Source organism: Lepus europaeus, chromosome 5 (genome assembly GCF_033115175.1).
Source record: "Lepus europaeus isolate LE1 chromosome 5, mLepTim1.pri, whole genome shotgun sequence".
In the NCBI taxonomy this organism is placed as follows: domain Eukaryota; kingdom Metazoa; phylum Chordata; class Mammalia; order Lagomorpha; family Leporidae; genus Lepus; species Lepus europaeus.
This window is the reverse complement of record NC_084831.1, coordinates 23,440,609-23,455,586: the sequence shown is the minus strand read 5'-3', so window position 1 is coordinate 23,455,586 and position 14,978 is coordinate 23,440,609. Positions and strand designations below refer to the sequence as shown.

Sequence of the window (14,978 nt, the reverse complement as noted above, 5' to 3'; positions counted from 1 at the left end):
ACCGATAATTAACAGCAGGAACAATAGCCAACACCATAGCCGTCCCAGTGGGTTCAGCTGACGTGATTCTAACTGAAAAGTTAGACTGGAGCAAACTCTGCTTGGCAGTGCCAACATTGTTGGACCCAGATCAGCTGCAGACAAGAGCGTCGCTTTCAGTGGAAATCTAAACAAGTAGGATCAAGATCCCTGAAGCAAGGCTGGCCGGCACTGTGGCATGGAGGGTAAAGCTGCCACCTGCAGCACCATGCATCCCGCATGGGCACCGGTTAGAGTCCTGGCTGCTCCTCTTCTGATCCGGCTCCCTGCTATGGCCTGGGAGAAGCAGCTGAAGATGGCCCAAGTGCTTGGGCCCCTGTATTCATGTGGGAGACCCAGATGAAGCTCCTGGCTCCTGGCTTTAGCCTGGCCCAGCCCTGGCCTTTTGGGGAGTGAACAAGCAGATAGGAGATTTCTCTCTGCCTCTCCCTCTCTCTGTAACTCTGCTTTCAAATAAATAAATGAGTAAATCCTAAACAAAACAAAGCTGTGAAGCATTCCTTCTATGAACTGTAACAGGAGATGAACAGGACTTTACCTGAAGACAACGCGCAATCAAAGCAAGCGCTACAGGAGGAGGGCGTGGGAGCAGAGGCCCGACAGCAGGCTTGGGGGATGCTCAAGGCATTTTGCTTGTTGATCTTCTGGAGGGCCAAAGAGTGGAGGATCTGCTTACTGGGACAGTGCCTTAAGGAACTGAACCACAGCTCTCCCAACACCTGGCGAGGGTCCTGCTCCTCGACAGCGTTCCTGCTCGCCCCTCTCAGCAGACTAGGGCGATTTCATGAGCATCTCCGTGGACAGCCTTAGGCATCCACCTTCCAGCTCTGATTTGCTCCTTATTTCTTTTTGTTTCCTAATCTTAAAAGCCTTTTTTAAGGGGGACCAGCACTGTGGCGTGGAGGGATAAGCCGATGCCTGGGACCCCGGCATCCCATACGGGCTCTGATTTGCATCTCAGCTACTCCACTTCCCATCCAGCTCCCTGCTGATGGCCTGGGAAAGCAGCAAAAGATGGTCCAAGTGCTTGGGCTCCTACCACCCACATGGGGACCCGGATGAAGCTCCTGGCTCCTGGCTTTGGCTTGACCCAGCCCTGGCCATTGTGGGGAATGAATTAGGAGATAAAAGATTGAGATCTCTCTCTCTCTCTAATTCTGCCTTTCAAGTAAAATGAATAAATCTTCAAAAAAGAAAAGAAGAAAAGCCTTAAAAGGCACTCAGTATTCTTCAGTTAAGGTGACAAGATGGCACTGGCATGGAGACATCCCCAGGAGGCTCAGTGTTTTAGGGACGGACTCAATATCTGGCTTCAGCGCTTACAAAAGTGTCTTGAACTCATTGGAGCTTCTGCTGAGAAATCAAGTTGGTATTTTTAAAATTTAATTCCATTTCCCTGCAAACATTGTGAACCCCCCTTGTACCAGGAGGAGAGCTAGCTGTTGACATGGCTCCATCCTGCAGTCTCAAACCCTGTCCCCAGGCACTCCCCTTGCAGTTTACTGTTCACCCCTCCCCTCTCTCCTTCTCCCTCTGCCCCTCCCCTCCCCTCTCCCAGTGGTGGCTTCTTCCTCAGGCAGGCCACGCCCCTGTGGTGACAAAGATGGCCTCCAGGAGCGCCAAGCTGACACCATCCCCACTCAGAGCAGCCCCGTCCCAGTCGCTCCTGCAGATAGCCAGGTGACAGGGCCAGGACACAGGGTGAGCGCCCACGCCAGAACCCGTCACTGTGGCTTTGATTATTTGACTTAGCCTGGGTTCGGGGTGTCAGCTCTGACCAAGTCACGTGGACAGAGTGGTCGTGGGAGTGTCCCAGAACCCAGAGAAGGATCCTGTCACCAGAGGAAGGATGCTGGCAGTCCAGCACCACAGGTGTCCTTAGCTCCTTTATTCCTCAGATTGAGCTGGGGGCTCTGGGCGGGGTCTTCCAACACTTTGTGGGAAATGCAGACTATGAGAAAAGTTTCAAAACATTTTTTTGCACCAAAATAAACTTACCTTTTTTTTTTTTTAATAAAAGCGATTTAATTGATTTATTTTATTTGTTTGAAAGAGTTGGGGCCGGCACTGTGGCGCAGCAGATTAAAGCCCTGGCCTGCACTGCCAGCATCCCATATGGGTGCCCGTTCAAATTCTGGCTGTTTCACTTCTGATTCAGCTCTCTGCTAATGCACCTGGGAAAGTAGTGGAGGATGGCCCAAGTCCCTGGGCCGCCACACCCACATGGGAGATCCAGAAGAAGCTCCTGGCTCCTGGCTTCAGATCAGCTCAGCCCAGCCATTGTGGCCATTTGGGGAGTGAACTAGCAGATGGAAGACTTTTGTTTCTCTGTCTCTACCGCTCTCTGTAATTCTTTCACATAAATAAAAGAAATCCTACAAAGGAAAAAAAAATAGAGTTACAGCGAGATAGGGAGAGAGATTTTTTTCATCCACTGGTTTACTCTGCAAACCAGCTGGGACTGGGCCAGGTCAAAGCTGGGAGTGGGCCAGGTCAAAGCCAAGAGTTGTTGAACTCCTTCCAAGTCTCCCACATGGGTGGCAGGGTGCCAAACACCTGGGCCATCTTTGGCCATTTTCCCAGGTGCATTAGCAGGGAGCTGGATTGGCAGTAGAGCAGGTGGGACTTGAAGAGGCACTTTAATATGGGATGCTGGCATCAGAGGCGGCGGCTTACCCCACTGTGCCACAATGCTGGTCCCCAAACTTACCTTTTAGTTCCATTTTAACATTTAACATGAATACATTCATATCCCAGTTAGCCTTTGCTGCATAATGAATCACTCCAAAACAGTGGCTTAAAACACCCATTTCATGTCTCTCGTAATCCTATGGGTCAGCAGGGACATTCTGGTCTGGACTCTGACTGTGGCCAACAAGTGGGGGGACCAGAGAGGGAATGACCTTGGAGGGCCTCGCTTGCATGTCTGAATGTGGGTGGGCCATCAGCAGGGCTGTCTCGGTTCTCCTGCCCGTGGCCTCTCCTCCACAGCCGGTGAGCTTGGGCTTGTTCACAAGATCTGTGTCACAAGAGAAGCAGGCAGGGGGCCAGCGCCAGGGCTCACTTGGCTAATCCTCTGCCCGAGGCACTGGCATCCCATATGGGTGCCAGGTTCTAGTCCTGGCTGCTCCTCTTCCAGTCCAGCTCCCTGCTGTGGCCCGGGAGTGCAGTGGAGGATGGCCCAAGTCCTTGGGTGCCTGCACCCATGTGGGAGACCAGGAGGAAGCACCTGGCTCCTGGCTTGGGATCGGCATAGTTCCGGCCGTAGCGGCCATTTGGGGGGGTGAACCAACGGAAGGAAGACCTTTCTCTCTGTCTCTCTCTCTCACTGTCTAACTCTATCTGTCAAATTAAAAGAGAGAGAGAGAGAGAAGCAGGCAAGAAGCCCTGATTCCCATGCACATCTCAAGCCTTCCTTTGCATCACGTTTGCTAGAGTCCCCTTGGGCAAGTCACATGACCGAACACAGAGTTAATGTGTGAGGGCACTGCCAAAGAGCATGGAAACAGCAAGAGGCAGAATTTGGGGCCAGTTTTGCCAACTACTCCACCTCCCTGGGGAAAGGAGAGAGAAAAGGAACCCCTGCGGCTGGCGCTGTGGTGCATCGGGTTAAGATGCTGCCAGTGATGCCAGCATCCCATATGGGAGCCAGTTCAAGTCCTAGCTGCTCCACTTCGAATGAGGCTCCCTAGGAAACCAGGGCAAGATGGCCCAAGTGCTTGGGCCCCTGCACCCACTTGGGAGACTTGGATGAAGCTCCTGGCTTCTGGCTTTGGGCTGGTACAGCCCTGGCTGTTGCAGCCATTTGGGGAGTGAGCCAGCTGGTAGAAGATGTCTCTGTAACTCTGCCTTTCCGATAAATAAAATAAATCTTAAAAAAAAAAAAAGGAAAATCCTCTCTAACCCATGGATCCCACAACCTCGGAGGAGGTGGCTCAGGCGCAGGAAATTCTTGGAGCTGTCAGCTGGGGCAGGGAGAGGCAGTCCAGATCCTGACTACAGAATGGGGAGGGGCAGGAGCCTGAGCTGCTGGTAGGGAGCCCCTGGCAGGGAGGAAGGGGTTCTGAGCCCTGGCTCCTGGCTCCCTCCAGCAGCCCCAAAGCGATGACCATGCTTAGGGAGGCCTCCACCTGCACAGACTTGCCCCTGCCTCTCAGCATCTCTTTGGTACCAATGAGTTGGATGGCACTGAATCTTGTGTCTCATGGCACAGCTGTCACGTGCTCCACAGGCCTCCCAGGCGCGACGGTGGCCTCAGCCCATCTCTTCCACAGGTGGCTGCGCTGCAGCGGCAGATCTTTGACTTCCTGGGCTACCAGTGGGCACCCATCCTGGCCAACTTCCTGCACATCATGGCGGTCATCCTGGGCATCTTCGGCACCGTGCAGTACCGATCCCGGTATCTCATCCTGGTACGGCTCGCCGTCCCCTTCCCAGGCCCACCTTGTCTCTCCCTGCTCCTCCAGCCAGAGGCACCCACAACCTTGGTGCTCACTTGGGCTCGGCTCCAACCCAGCTGGTGGGAGGATGCTCAGATCCCAGGGCCACTTTCCTCAAAGAGGTCAAGGTTGGTGTTTCTTCCTAGAGATGTTCTCAGAGGAAGAACCCAATTATAAGCTGGATGTACCCTGAGCAAAAATAAGCTCCCCCAGGGCGGGCACCATGGCGTAGCCCGTTAAGCTGCTGCTTGTGATGCCAGCATCCCATATCGGCACCAATCTGAGTCCTGGCTGCTCCACTTCTGATCCAGCTCCCTGCTAGTGTACCTGGGAAAGCAGCAGAAGATGGCCCAAGTGCCTGGGACCCTGCCACCCACATGGGAGACCCAGATGGAGTTCTGGGCTTCTGGCTTGGGCCTAGCCCAACCCCAGGTGTTATGGCAATTTGTGGCGTAGTCCAGTAGATGGAAGATCTCTCTCTGTTTCTCCTCTCTCTCTCTCATTCTGCCTTTCAAATAAATAAATAAATCTTTAAAAGCGATTCCGAATTGGGGCTGGTACTGTGGTGTAGTAGGATAAGCTTCCTCCTGCAGTGCCAGCATTGAGTCCCAGCTGCTTCACTTCCAATCCAGCTCCCTGCTGATGGCCTGGGAAGGCAGTGGAGGATGGCCCAAATTATTGGGCCCTTGCACCCATGTGGGAGGCCCTGAAGAAGCTCCTGGTTTTGAATTGGCCCAGCTCCAGCAATTGCAGCCATTTAGGGAGTGGACCAGCAGATGGAAGATCTCCCTCTCTCTCTCTCTCTCTCTCACTGCCTCTCAAATAAATAAATAAATCTTTACAAAAAAGAAATTCAGAATCAGTATGTCTGGAGGGTAGAACTAAGGAATCTGTGTTTTTCAAAAGATTAATTTGATTTGATTTGAAAGGCAAAGTGACAGAGAGGGAGAAACGGATCTTTCATCCGCTGATTCATTCCCCAGGTGGCCGCAACAGCCAGGGCTGGTCCAGGCCAAAGCTAGGAGCCTGGAACTTCATCTGGGTCTCCCACATGGGTGGCAAGGGTACAAGCACTTGGACCTTTTCTGCTGCATTCCCAGGCACATTAGCAGGGAGCTGGATTGGAAGCAGAGCAGCTGGGACTTGAACTGGTGCTCTGATATGAGATGTGGGCATCTCAGGCAGTAGCTTAACACACCACGTAACAATGCTGACCCCAGGAATCTGCATTTTTAACAAAGTCCCTGTGTGTTTCTACTAGACCCTGCTGGCCTAACAGTTATGGTTCTCTGAAGAGCAGAGAGAATTGGCTGTCAGAGGGATAGGGTTTGGGTGCTGGCCCTACCTCCCCCTCTGTGTGATCTTAGGAAGCTCAAACCTCCCCTTGGCCTTGTTTATTTTGTCTAAGCAGAGGCCTGGGCCTCCCTTGCAGGTCTGTAGTGGGCACTGGACGTGTGTGAGCATGATTTGTGAACTCCAGCATGCTCTCTGAGTAAGGGATTGTCCTAGTGTCCCCTGCACGGGTCTCCTCAGTCCTCCAGCTCTGTCTCCACTGACACCCCCTCCCCGCTCCCCCAGGCCCCAGGCTGACCCCACCTCTGCTTTCCGCAGTACGCAGCCTGGCTGGTGCTCTGGGTGGGCTGGAATGCCTTCATCATCTGCTTCTACCTGGAGGTTGGGCAGCTGTCCCAGGTAAGCCTCAGGCCAGGCAGTGCCATGGGCAGGCCGGACCTTCCCCCTCCCCTACCCCGGGGCTCCTGGTGTGTGGATCGGGGACATCCTGTCCTGAAGAGACTTCCCTCTCTCCCCGCATCCAATTAATCTGCGCTCCCCTTTGTTCATGCCCACATTTTTGCTTCTGGCCTCCTCTGTATATCTCAAAACCAATGACAAAGCAGCTGAGGCCAAGGAGCAGCCTGTGTGGAGATGAGCTGGAGATCCCCGTTGATCGCAAGCTCATAAAAACCAACGGGAGATGGTGGCCCAGAAAGCTCTCCTGAGACTCCATGACAGAGGTGGAGTGTTCAGAGCAAGGGAGGTGAAAATGCCCTGCACTTTTTACTGTGCAGACAAAGACTTGGGTCCAATCCTGATCCATGCTTTTCAGAAGGGAAAGAAACTACTTAGGGTTTGTTCAGGGAAAATTGAGCGTACTGTGTCACATGGGGAAATATTGAAGAAAGGCCATTTAGCTTGAAAAAGAGCAAAGCCAGAATGACACATTCTATTTTTAGATACTCAGGAGGCATAACATGTGGATAAGAGCATTGGCTTCATAACCTGACCCTCTTAGATTCAAATCCTAGCTCTTCCATGTCCAGCTGGGTGACCCTGGGTGAGTGGTTTGGGCTCCTTGAACTTCAGCTCCTTCACTTAGTCAATGGAGACAGAGCTGCACGTGGTTGCTGGGGGGTGGGGGATGAGATCACACATCTGAGTGCTGGGCTCCCGGTCAGCCCACAGTGGATCTCTAAATGACTGAAGAAGTGAAGGGATCCATGAACACATGGATGCACACCTTGGGAAGAACTTCTGACCCAGGTCAGCCCTTCTCCACTCAACACGTGGAAGAGGGACAGGGGTTTGGCCCTGTGGTTGAAACACCGTATCCCACACTGAAGTACATGGGTTTGAGTGCCAGCTCCAGCTTCCGATTCCAGCTTCCTGCTACTGCAGATCCTGGGAGGCAGCCAGTGATGGCTCATGGAGCTGGGTCCCTCCGCCCAGCTAGGATTGAATTCCTGGCTCCTGGCTTTGGCCTGGCCCAGGCCCTGCTGTTGCAGGCATTTGAGGAGTGAGCCAGCAGGTGGGGAGCTCTTGTCTCTATTTTTCCATCTCTCTCTGCCTTTTAAAACAAATGCAAAGAGGAGAGTTTTCCCCAGGGTCACACACAGAGGAAGCAGTGGAGACTGAATGGGCTGTGCTAAGGCCTGAATTGAGGGCTTCCCCAGTGGCTGGGAAAGTGGACTGGCCAACTCCTAGTGTTCCTTCCAGCCCTAACATGGGCTCCTCTGAGTCCAGCACCAGCCCGGTTGCATCTTAGGAATGGAAGCATGCAGCCTGCATGATCATGAAATGCCACCTACTGGCCAGTTATGGATGTGCAGCTCTGACTCCTGGTCCTGCACTAATTAAGCCCCAGAGCTGCTCCGACAGTCCAGGGGAGGAGCAGGCCTCATGTCAAGTCTTCTGGAGCCTGGGGAGTATTCCCTTCCCTCCCCTGCTCAGTATCCCAGGCCCCTTTGCTCCCAGGATCGGGACTTCATCATGACCTTCAACACATCCCTGCACCGTTCCTGGTGGATGGAGAACGGGCCGGGCTGCCTGGTGACGCCTGTTCTGAATTCCCGCCTGGCCCTGGAGGACCACCACGTCATCTCTGTCACTGGCTGCCTGCTCGACTATCCCTACATCGAAGCCCTCAGCAGCGCGCTGCAGATCTTCCTGGCAGTGAGTCCTCCATCCCCCACCCCCCACACTCCCAGATGTGGGAGCCTCCACCCCAAGCCCTTTCTTTAGCCCTAGTTAGGCAGGAGTGAATCTAGGTCCTGCAGCCTGTCTGGGCTTCTGGTCAGATCTGATTCCATATCTTGCCCCAGCTCCTTTTATGCCTACTCAGCCCCCACTTGGGGAGTGAGCAAGATTAACAAATAGGCTGAGGCACCAGCTGTGAGTCAGTCTTGGATTTAACGTACCACACAGGAGTGGGTGCTATGGCACAGCAGGTTAAGTCACTTCCTGGGACGCCCATGTCCTATATCAGAATACCTGAGGTTGAGTCCCTCCTCCACTGCCCATGCTCCCTGGGAAGGCAGCAGGTGGTGGCTCAAATGCTTGGGTCTCCACCACCCATGTGAGAGACTTGGATGGATTTCCTGGCTCCCAGCTTTGACTTGGCCCAGCCCTGGCTTTTGTGCCCAGTGGGAGTGAATTAGCGACAGAGATCACTCACTGTCTCCCCTCCTCTGTCTCTCTGCTTTTCAAAAAAACAAAAAGTCCCATACTCCCACTGTGTGATCTTGTATGTGTCACTCACCCTCACCATGCTTGTCCTTATTCACAACAGTGAATGACAGTACCAACCTCTTCTAGCTATGAGAATACAAAAATGGCTCCAAGATAGTAGGAGCCGCCCCTCCCCCTTCCACTGAGTAATGACACGGAGAAGAATCCATGTATCACTGTGTCTACCAGCATGTCAATCCCCGACTTGAAATTTTCATTGTTTATAAGCCAAAAAAACAAAAACAAAAACAAAACAAGCAAGTAAACAAAAAATCTTCCAGTTTCTGGGAGGGCCAGCCCTGACCCCAGCACTTCATACCCACAAAGTGACACAATTGTCTTTCCAATTAACATGCTAATAAGGCAGAAAACAAACAAAAAAACAACACAGAGGCTCAAGAGGTAAAATAATTACTTGTCACAGTCACTCTCCCAGGATGGGGAATGGGATCAGGAATGTTTGATTTTAAGGGTCAGTTGTTTTTTAGAGATTTACTTTATTTATTTGAAAGAGTTATACAGAGAGAAAGGTCTTCCATCCACTGGTTCACTCCTCAGATGGCCGCAACGGCCAGAGCTGTGCTGATCGGAGTCCAGGAGCCAGGAGCTTCTTCCAGGTCTCCCACACGGGTGCAGGGGCCCAAGGACTTGGGCCATCCTCCGCTGCTTTCCCAGGCACATGAGCAGGGAGCTGGATCGGAGGTGGAGCAGCCCCATAGGGTTTACCTGCTGTGCCACAACGCCACCCACCTCCCCAAGGTGCAGTGTTTTGAACTTAAAGTTGTTAGGGTCGGGCTTTATCCTGGCAGCGCCCCCCTCCCTGACTCGTCTCCCCCCACCCTGCCCCCAGCTCTTCGGCTTTGTGTTCGCCTGCTACGTGAGCAAAGTGTTCCTGGAAGAGGAGGACAGCTGTGAGTAGGGCGCCGCCGCGCCTCCCTTCCCTTCAGCACCCTGGACAGGGGCCCAGGCCCGGGAGCTCCGGGTTGGCTTCCGCTTTGGAGGGGCAGGCGCCGCAGCAGCCGGTGGAGGGGTCTGCGTAGGCAGACGCCAGGCAGCCGCTCCAGCACCACCTGTGCTAACGTCGTCCCACTCATGCGCGCTCTCGGCCCCTGGTTCGTGCCTGGCTCCCCAGAGCTTCCCTCCTTGCAGGGCCGCCCGTTTCGGGGACTTGACCCCTGCTAGCCTGGGCCTCTCCTGGCTTCTCTGGCTCGGCTTCCCGGGGTCGGATTCTTCCTTTCAGGACCCAGCCTGCCATGGCTCGCGCCCCAGCCGGCCCGCCCCTAACCGTGCGCCCCCTCCCCCTCCGCAGTTGACTTCATCGGCGGCTTCGACTCCTACGGGTACCAGGCGCCCCAGAAGACATCGCATCTGCAGCTACAGCCTCTGTACACGTGGGTCCTGGCCAGGAGCTGGCTGGGGGTGGGAGGGTGGGCCGTGGTGCTGGGGAAGAGGAGAACGGGGGAGCGCAGGGCAGTCGCATCTCTCCGCCCCCATACCTTTGGAGTCCACTGCCTTGACCTGTCTTTGTTTTCTGCAGGTCGGGGTAACTTCTGCCCTACGCCCTTGCAGGCGCTGCGCCCTCGGAGGCTGGACCGACAAGCGCCCGCAGCCGTCTCAGGCCGAGACGGGCTGGCGCGCCCCCTGGCGGTCCGTGGACCGACTGCAGCCTGCGCCGGCCCTACGTGGGTCTGGGCCAGAGACGCGGACTTGTGGACTTGGACTTGGCCCTTTGCCGCTTGGACTTGGGGGTGGAGGAAGGCGAGGCGGGGGAGGGGAATATCGGGATTTGTATTTTTTTTATCTCAATCTTGGCGTGCGCTGGAGCCTTCCTGCATTCTCCAGTCTCTCCCTTTCACCTTTCACCCAGCAACTTGCCCCTGTCCAGAGAGAGAAACAGCCGGGCAGAGACTCTCACCCCATGGCACCACACTCATTCACCAGCCCTGGAAGAGCTACTGTGAACTCGGGGCAGGAGTGCTGGGTTCAGGTCACAGCTCCCTCATTGACTGTGTGGCCTCTGGCAAAGCCTTGCCCACTCTGTGCCTCAGTTACATTGAGTAATTGATCTCTTAGGAGGTGGACCCTTCTAGCTGCCTCATTTGACTCTCAGTTCCCTGGGCAGAGATTATAATTCCCATTCTGCACACATGGCCCAGAGGTGTGATTTGCTTGAGGCCACACAGCTGGGCTTTTGGTGGGAGCAGGCCTTGAACAATGTGCTTCCTGTAATTTCAGTCTCCAAAACCCAGTGTTGGGTCTCTGGATTCCACTTCCAACCTCCCACCCCGCCCCTTCCAGCTTGGACACTCCTGAACCCACGTGGTCTCCACCTCACTCACACCCCCGCCACCCTCACCGACGCCTGTCGTAAAGCAATATGCCCATTTGCTCTCTCACCAGATGGACAGAGCCCAGAGCCCTGAATTCAGCCCGGCCCATGGGGAAGCCGTGCTAGGTTCAGTCCGTACCCACCCTCAGCAAGCTCCCTCCTCCAGAGAAATGAAGTCACAGCTCAGCCCCCCCTCCTGGTTCCTGAGCCAGGCCTGCTGCCCCATGGTCTGCTCTTTTAGCAACTCCACCACCTCCTGGGAGACGGGAGTTCCAGGGCGCAAGGGCTGGTCGGCACCGCCTGACACCCGTGTCTGCACATCACCAGCGTTTGCCACCACTCCAGGGCCCAGAAGTGACCTCTCCCAATCCCAGAAGGCATTTTAGAGGGATGGGGGGATGGGCAGTAGGGGGTCAGCAGGGCCAACACCCCCACCCTTCCTTAGGGGCAGGGAGAGGTGGGAGCTCTCTCTGCCAGCCTTCCTCCAGAGCCACCCCCGAGGACTCTGCGCACTGGCTGGTGTCCACAGTCCTGAGGACCAGGCCTCAGTGTCCCGATCTGCAGAACAGGAGCAGCCCTGGGAGGCACTGGGGAAAGGAGGGGAGTCCAGATGGTGCAGGTGCTTTGTGTACCTGCGCCTATCTGTGGTCACCTCCCCCTCCTTGTCTCCACCCTCCCATCTATCCTGAGCTAGAACGCCAGCCCCACCCCGCCCCGCCATCCGCACCCGCAGGCTAACCCGTCAGTCCCAGGCCATCCTCTGGCCACCGCAGGCACCAGGTCCCAGACTCAGCGAGGTCAGCCGGCCGGGCCAGCGCCGCCTCCAGCTCTCTCATCTCCACCCCTCCTCCACTGGCAGCGCAACAGGTTTAGCCACTGGTGCTTTGAAGCCTTTTGTTTTTATAAATGGTCTTTGCCGGGGGCCCTTGCCAGGTGGGGAGTGCGCCCGGTTTCTGTGCAGGTGGCTTGATTAAAGATGATCTCTTCTCTGCCTCCCTGTCCTGCCCTCTGGGTCTGCATCTACTGATAAGGTGTATTTTGATCCTCAAATTTTGAAATCCACACATAGTTTTGCTTGCTTGTTTTCTTTTTTTTAAGGTTTATGTATTTACTTATTTGAAAGTCAGAGTCACAGAGACAGAGAGAGAGAGAGAGAGGTCTTCCATCTGATGGTTCACTCCCCAAGTGGCCACACTGGCCAGAGCTGGGCCAGGCCAGAGCTAGGAGTTTCATCCTGGTCTCCCACATGGGTGCAGGGTCCCAAGCACTTGGGCCATCTTCCGCTGCTTCCTCAGGCCTTTAGCAGGGAGTAGAATTGGAAGTGGAGCAGCTGGAACTTGAAACAGCACCTATATAAGATGCTGGCACCACAGGTGGTGTTTCCCACTGTGTCACAATGCCAGCCCCAGTTTTTTCATAATATTCACCTTTTGTGAAGTTCTTAAAGACCCCTTGGTATTCACAGATTTCATTTTTTTTTTTTGCACCAAAATAAATTTAATTCCATTTCCACGAACCTTTTGATATCTTTCCAACGATAGTCAAGTATTTCCAAATTTATACACATATTCTTTTCGCCCCTCCCTTTTCACATCGTATTCCATGTATTCAAATGCTTGCTTCTTTTACTTTTACTTCTTTTACTTTTTACTCTGGTTCCTGGCAATCCTCCTGCAAGGATGCCTGTGGCTCTGCCTCTGCTCTTCCATGGCGTCTGATCCCAGGCAGCAGAAAGCTCCAGGTCTGTTCTACAAACCCCTGCGGACCATTCCTGGGGGGGTTGGGGGGGGCAGAGGAAAGCGGGCCCTAGGCACCACCTTGTAGGAGCTCGCCATCAAGCGGGAGCGCGCTGTGTGGGCAGTGGATGCCAACGCTGGGCGGTCAATGCTGAGGACACAGTGTGAGTGCTGACAGCTCAGGAGCCAGAGTGCATGCAGCGGGCAGGACAGTGGCAGGGCAAAGATGTGGCCGCAGGAGAACAGATGTCTGGGCCAAGGAAAGTAGGAAGCAAAGTAGTTTGGGAGAAGCCTTGCTGGGAGCATGCGCACCATCAGTTTCCTGTCACGGCTTCAGATAAGGGCTGTTTCTATAAAAGCCCGCCTCGGCCCACAGGGCTGGGACTGGGGCCCGCAGGGCTGGGACTGGGGCCCGCGGGGCTGGGGGCTGGGGGCTGCAGGGCTGCATCTTTCCCGGCGGCTCCAGGGGAGAAGCTATTTGTGGCTTTTCCTCCTCGAGGCTGCTCGCCTTTCTTGGCTCCGGGCCTCCCTTCTCCATCCTTGAACCCATCCCAGCCCCGGCCATTCTTCCCTGGCCACATCACTCACCACGGCCAGAAAAGCTTCTCCACTTTTTTTTTTCAAGACTTTTGTTTACTTCAAAGTCAGAATTACAAAGAAAAGAGATTTTTGCATCTGCTGGCTTACTCCCCAAATGGCCACAACAGCCAGGGCTGTGGCCAGGCTGAAGTCAGGATCCTGGAAGTCCATCTGAGTCTCCCATGTGGGTGACAGGGGCCAATGTAATGGGATCATCTTCTGCTGCTTCCCAGGCACATTAGCAGGGCGCTGGGCAGGAAGTGGAGTGGCCAGGACTCGTTCGTATGGGATGCCGGCATCTCAAGCAGCAGTTTAACCCGCTGTGCCACAACGCCGGCCCTGGTGACTCTACTTCTAAGAACTCTGTCGTTAGATTGGGGCCAAGCAAATGGTCCAGGCTAACCCCTCTGTCTCGCTGCCCTGGAGGCAGTCACATCAAAAAGTGACTTGTGCAGCATTCACAGCTTCCAGGGATTAGAATATCTTCTTTTTAAAATTTACTTATTTGAGAGAGCGCTTCCCTCAGCTGGTTCACTCCCCAGATGCTCTCAAGAGCTGAGATGGGGCCAAGCCAAAGCCAGGAGCTAGGAACTCAATTCAGGTCTCCTGGCAGGAATCCGATTAGCTATCACTGCTGCCTCCCCAGGGCCTGCACCTGCAGGAAGCTGGAGCAGAGCGCAGGCGCCAGGACACGACATGTGGGCATCCTAACCTACGCCTTAAGTGCGCGGCTGAACCCCCGTCCCAGCATGGGGACGTCTTTGGGGGTCCCCAGGGAAGGAGTTGTGTCTGGCTCAGAGCAGCTGAACGTCAAATCGGGGTGCAGAAGCCCAGTGTGATGGCAATGGGGAACATTCCAATGATTTTTTTTTTTAAAGTGTGATTGACCGATTTATTTAAGAGAAAGACTGCTCAGCTACTGGTTCACTCCCCAAATGCCCACGATAGCTGGGTCTGGGCTGGAGCAAAAGTGGGAAGCTGGGAGCTCAATGCAGCTCTCCCCATATGTGGCAGGAATTCAGTTACTTAGCCACAATGATTGCCTCCCAAAGTCTGCACGAGCTGGAGTCAGGAGCCAGAGCAGGGTGTCGAACCCAGGCACTTAGCTATGGGACACAGGTGTCTTAATCCCTAGGCTAAAATGCCTGCTCCTTGAAGACTTTTGAACCGTCCTTTCGAGAGGATTGGCAGGGCTGCTGGGGCAACGTGGGGAGCAGTGCAGTCTGCAGGAGGCCTGGCTTTCTCACTTCCCCGCCTGTGAGCAGCAGTGAGTTCTTGGGGGCAGCTGGGTGGTGATGAGCTCAGTGGCCAGCAAAGAGCTGTGTGAACTGTGACGTGGAGGCAGACCTGGGTTACAGTGCCACTGGTCAGGCTGATCCTCCCAGGGAGACAGAGAACCACGCCCCGCAACCCCCCCCCCCCGGGGGGCTATCTCCAGCAACCTCTGTACATTAGAATAATCTCAGTACGACCATCTTCCAATAACTGCTGAGTCAGCAAGGCGCCCAAGCACACCCCTCCCCCCCCTTTTTAAAGCAAAACAAATTGTGAATTGCTCTAGAGGCAGTTGATAAACACGTAGTCTACTGGGATTACAGACAACTGCTTGTTTTCTTTTTCCCTCAGTGCATTGGGATTTGGATCTTGCAACTTTTGAACTTGCAACTTTTGTAAGATTGGTCCTTGTGCCAAGGCCTCATTGCATTCCCAGAATGTTCTGTGCTCCCGGAGGCCTGGGTGGTGTTTCTCAATATTGGAGACCAGAAGAATCTCTTAGAAACCAGATTCCTGAGCTCCAGTCACCCGGAGGTGCACTGACTCCAGTGTCTCCAGGGCAGTGACGGGAATCTG

General features: G+C 54.5%; 1 protein-coding gene across 4 annotated transcripts in view; it reads left to right on the top strand.

Moving 5' to 3' along the window:
* The window catches only part of NKAIN1 (sodium/potassium transporting ATPase interacting 1), a 60,464-nt gene extending 48,161 nt beyond the window's left edge, over positions 1 to 12,303 (top strand). The window contains exons 2-7 of one of the 4 annotated variants that reach the window (XM_062193211.1): positions 4,314 to 4,451; positions 6,090 to 6,170; positions 7,731 to 7,928; positions 9,334 to 9,394; positions 9,793 to 9,874; positions 10,021 to 12,303. In XM_062193211.1, the coding sequence (XP_062049195.1) occupies positions 4,314 to 4,451; positions 6,090 to 6,170; positions 7,731 to 7,928; positions 9,334 to 9,394; positions 9,793 to 9,874; positions 10,021 to 10,030 (570 nt within the window). In that variant the 3' untranslated portion in view covers positions 10,031 to 12,303. Of the gene's footprint in view, positions 1 to 4,313; positions 4,452 to 6,089; positions 6,171 to 7,706; positions 7,929 to 9,333; positions 9,395 to 9,792; positions 9,880 to 10,020 lie in introns of those variants that run through there. The other 3 variants (XM_062193209.1, XM_062193213.1, XM_062193212.1) reach the window with 3 other exon arrangements.
* The last annotated feature ends 2,675 nt before the right edge of the window (positions 12,304 to 14,978 follow it).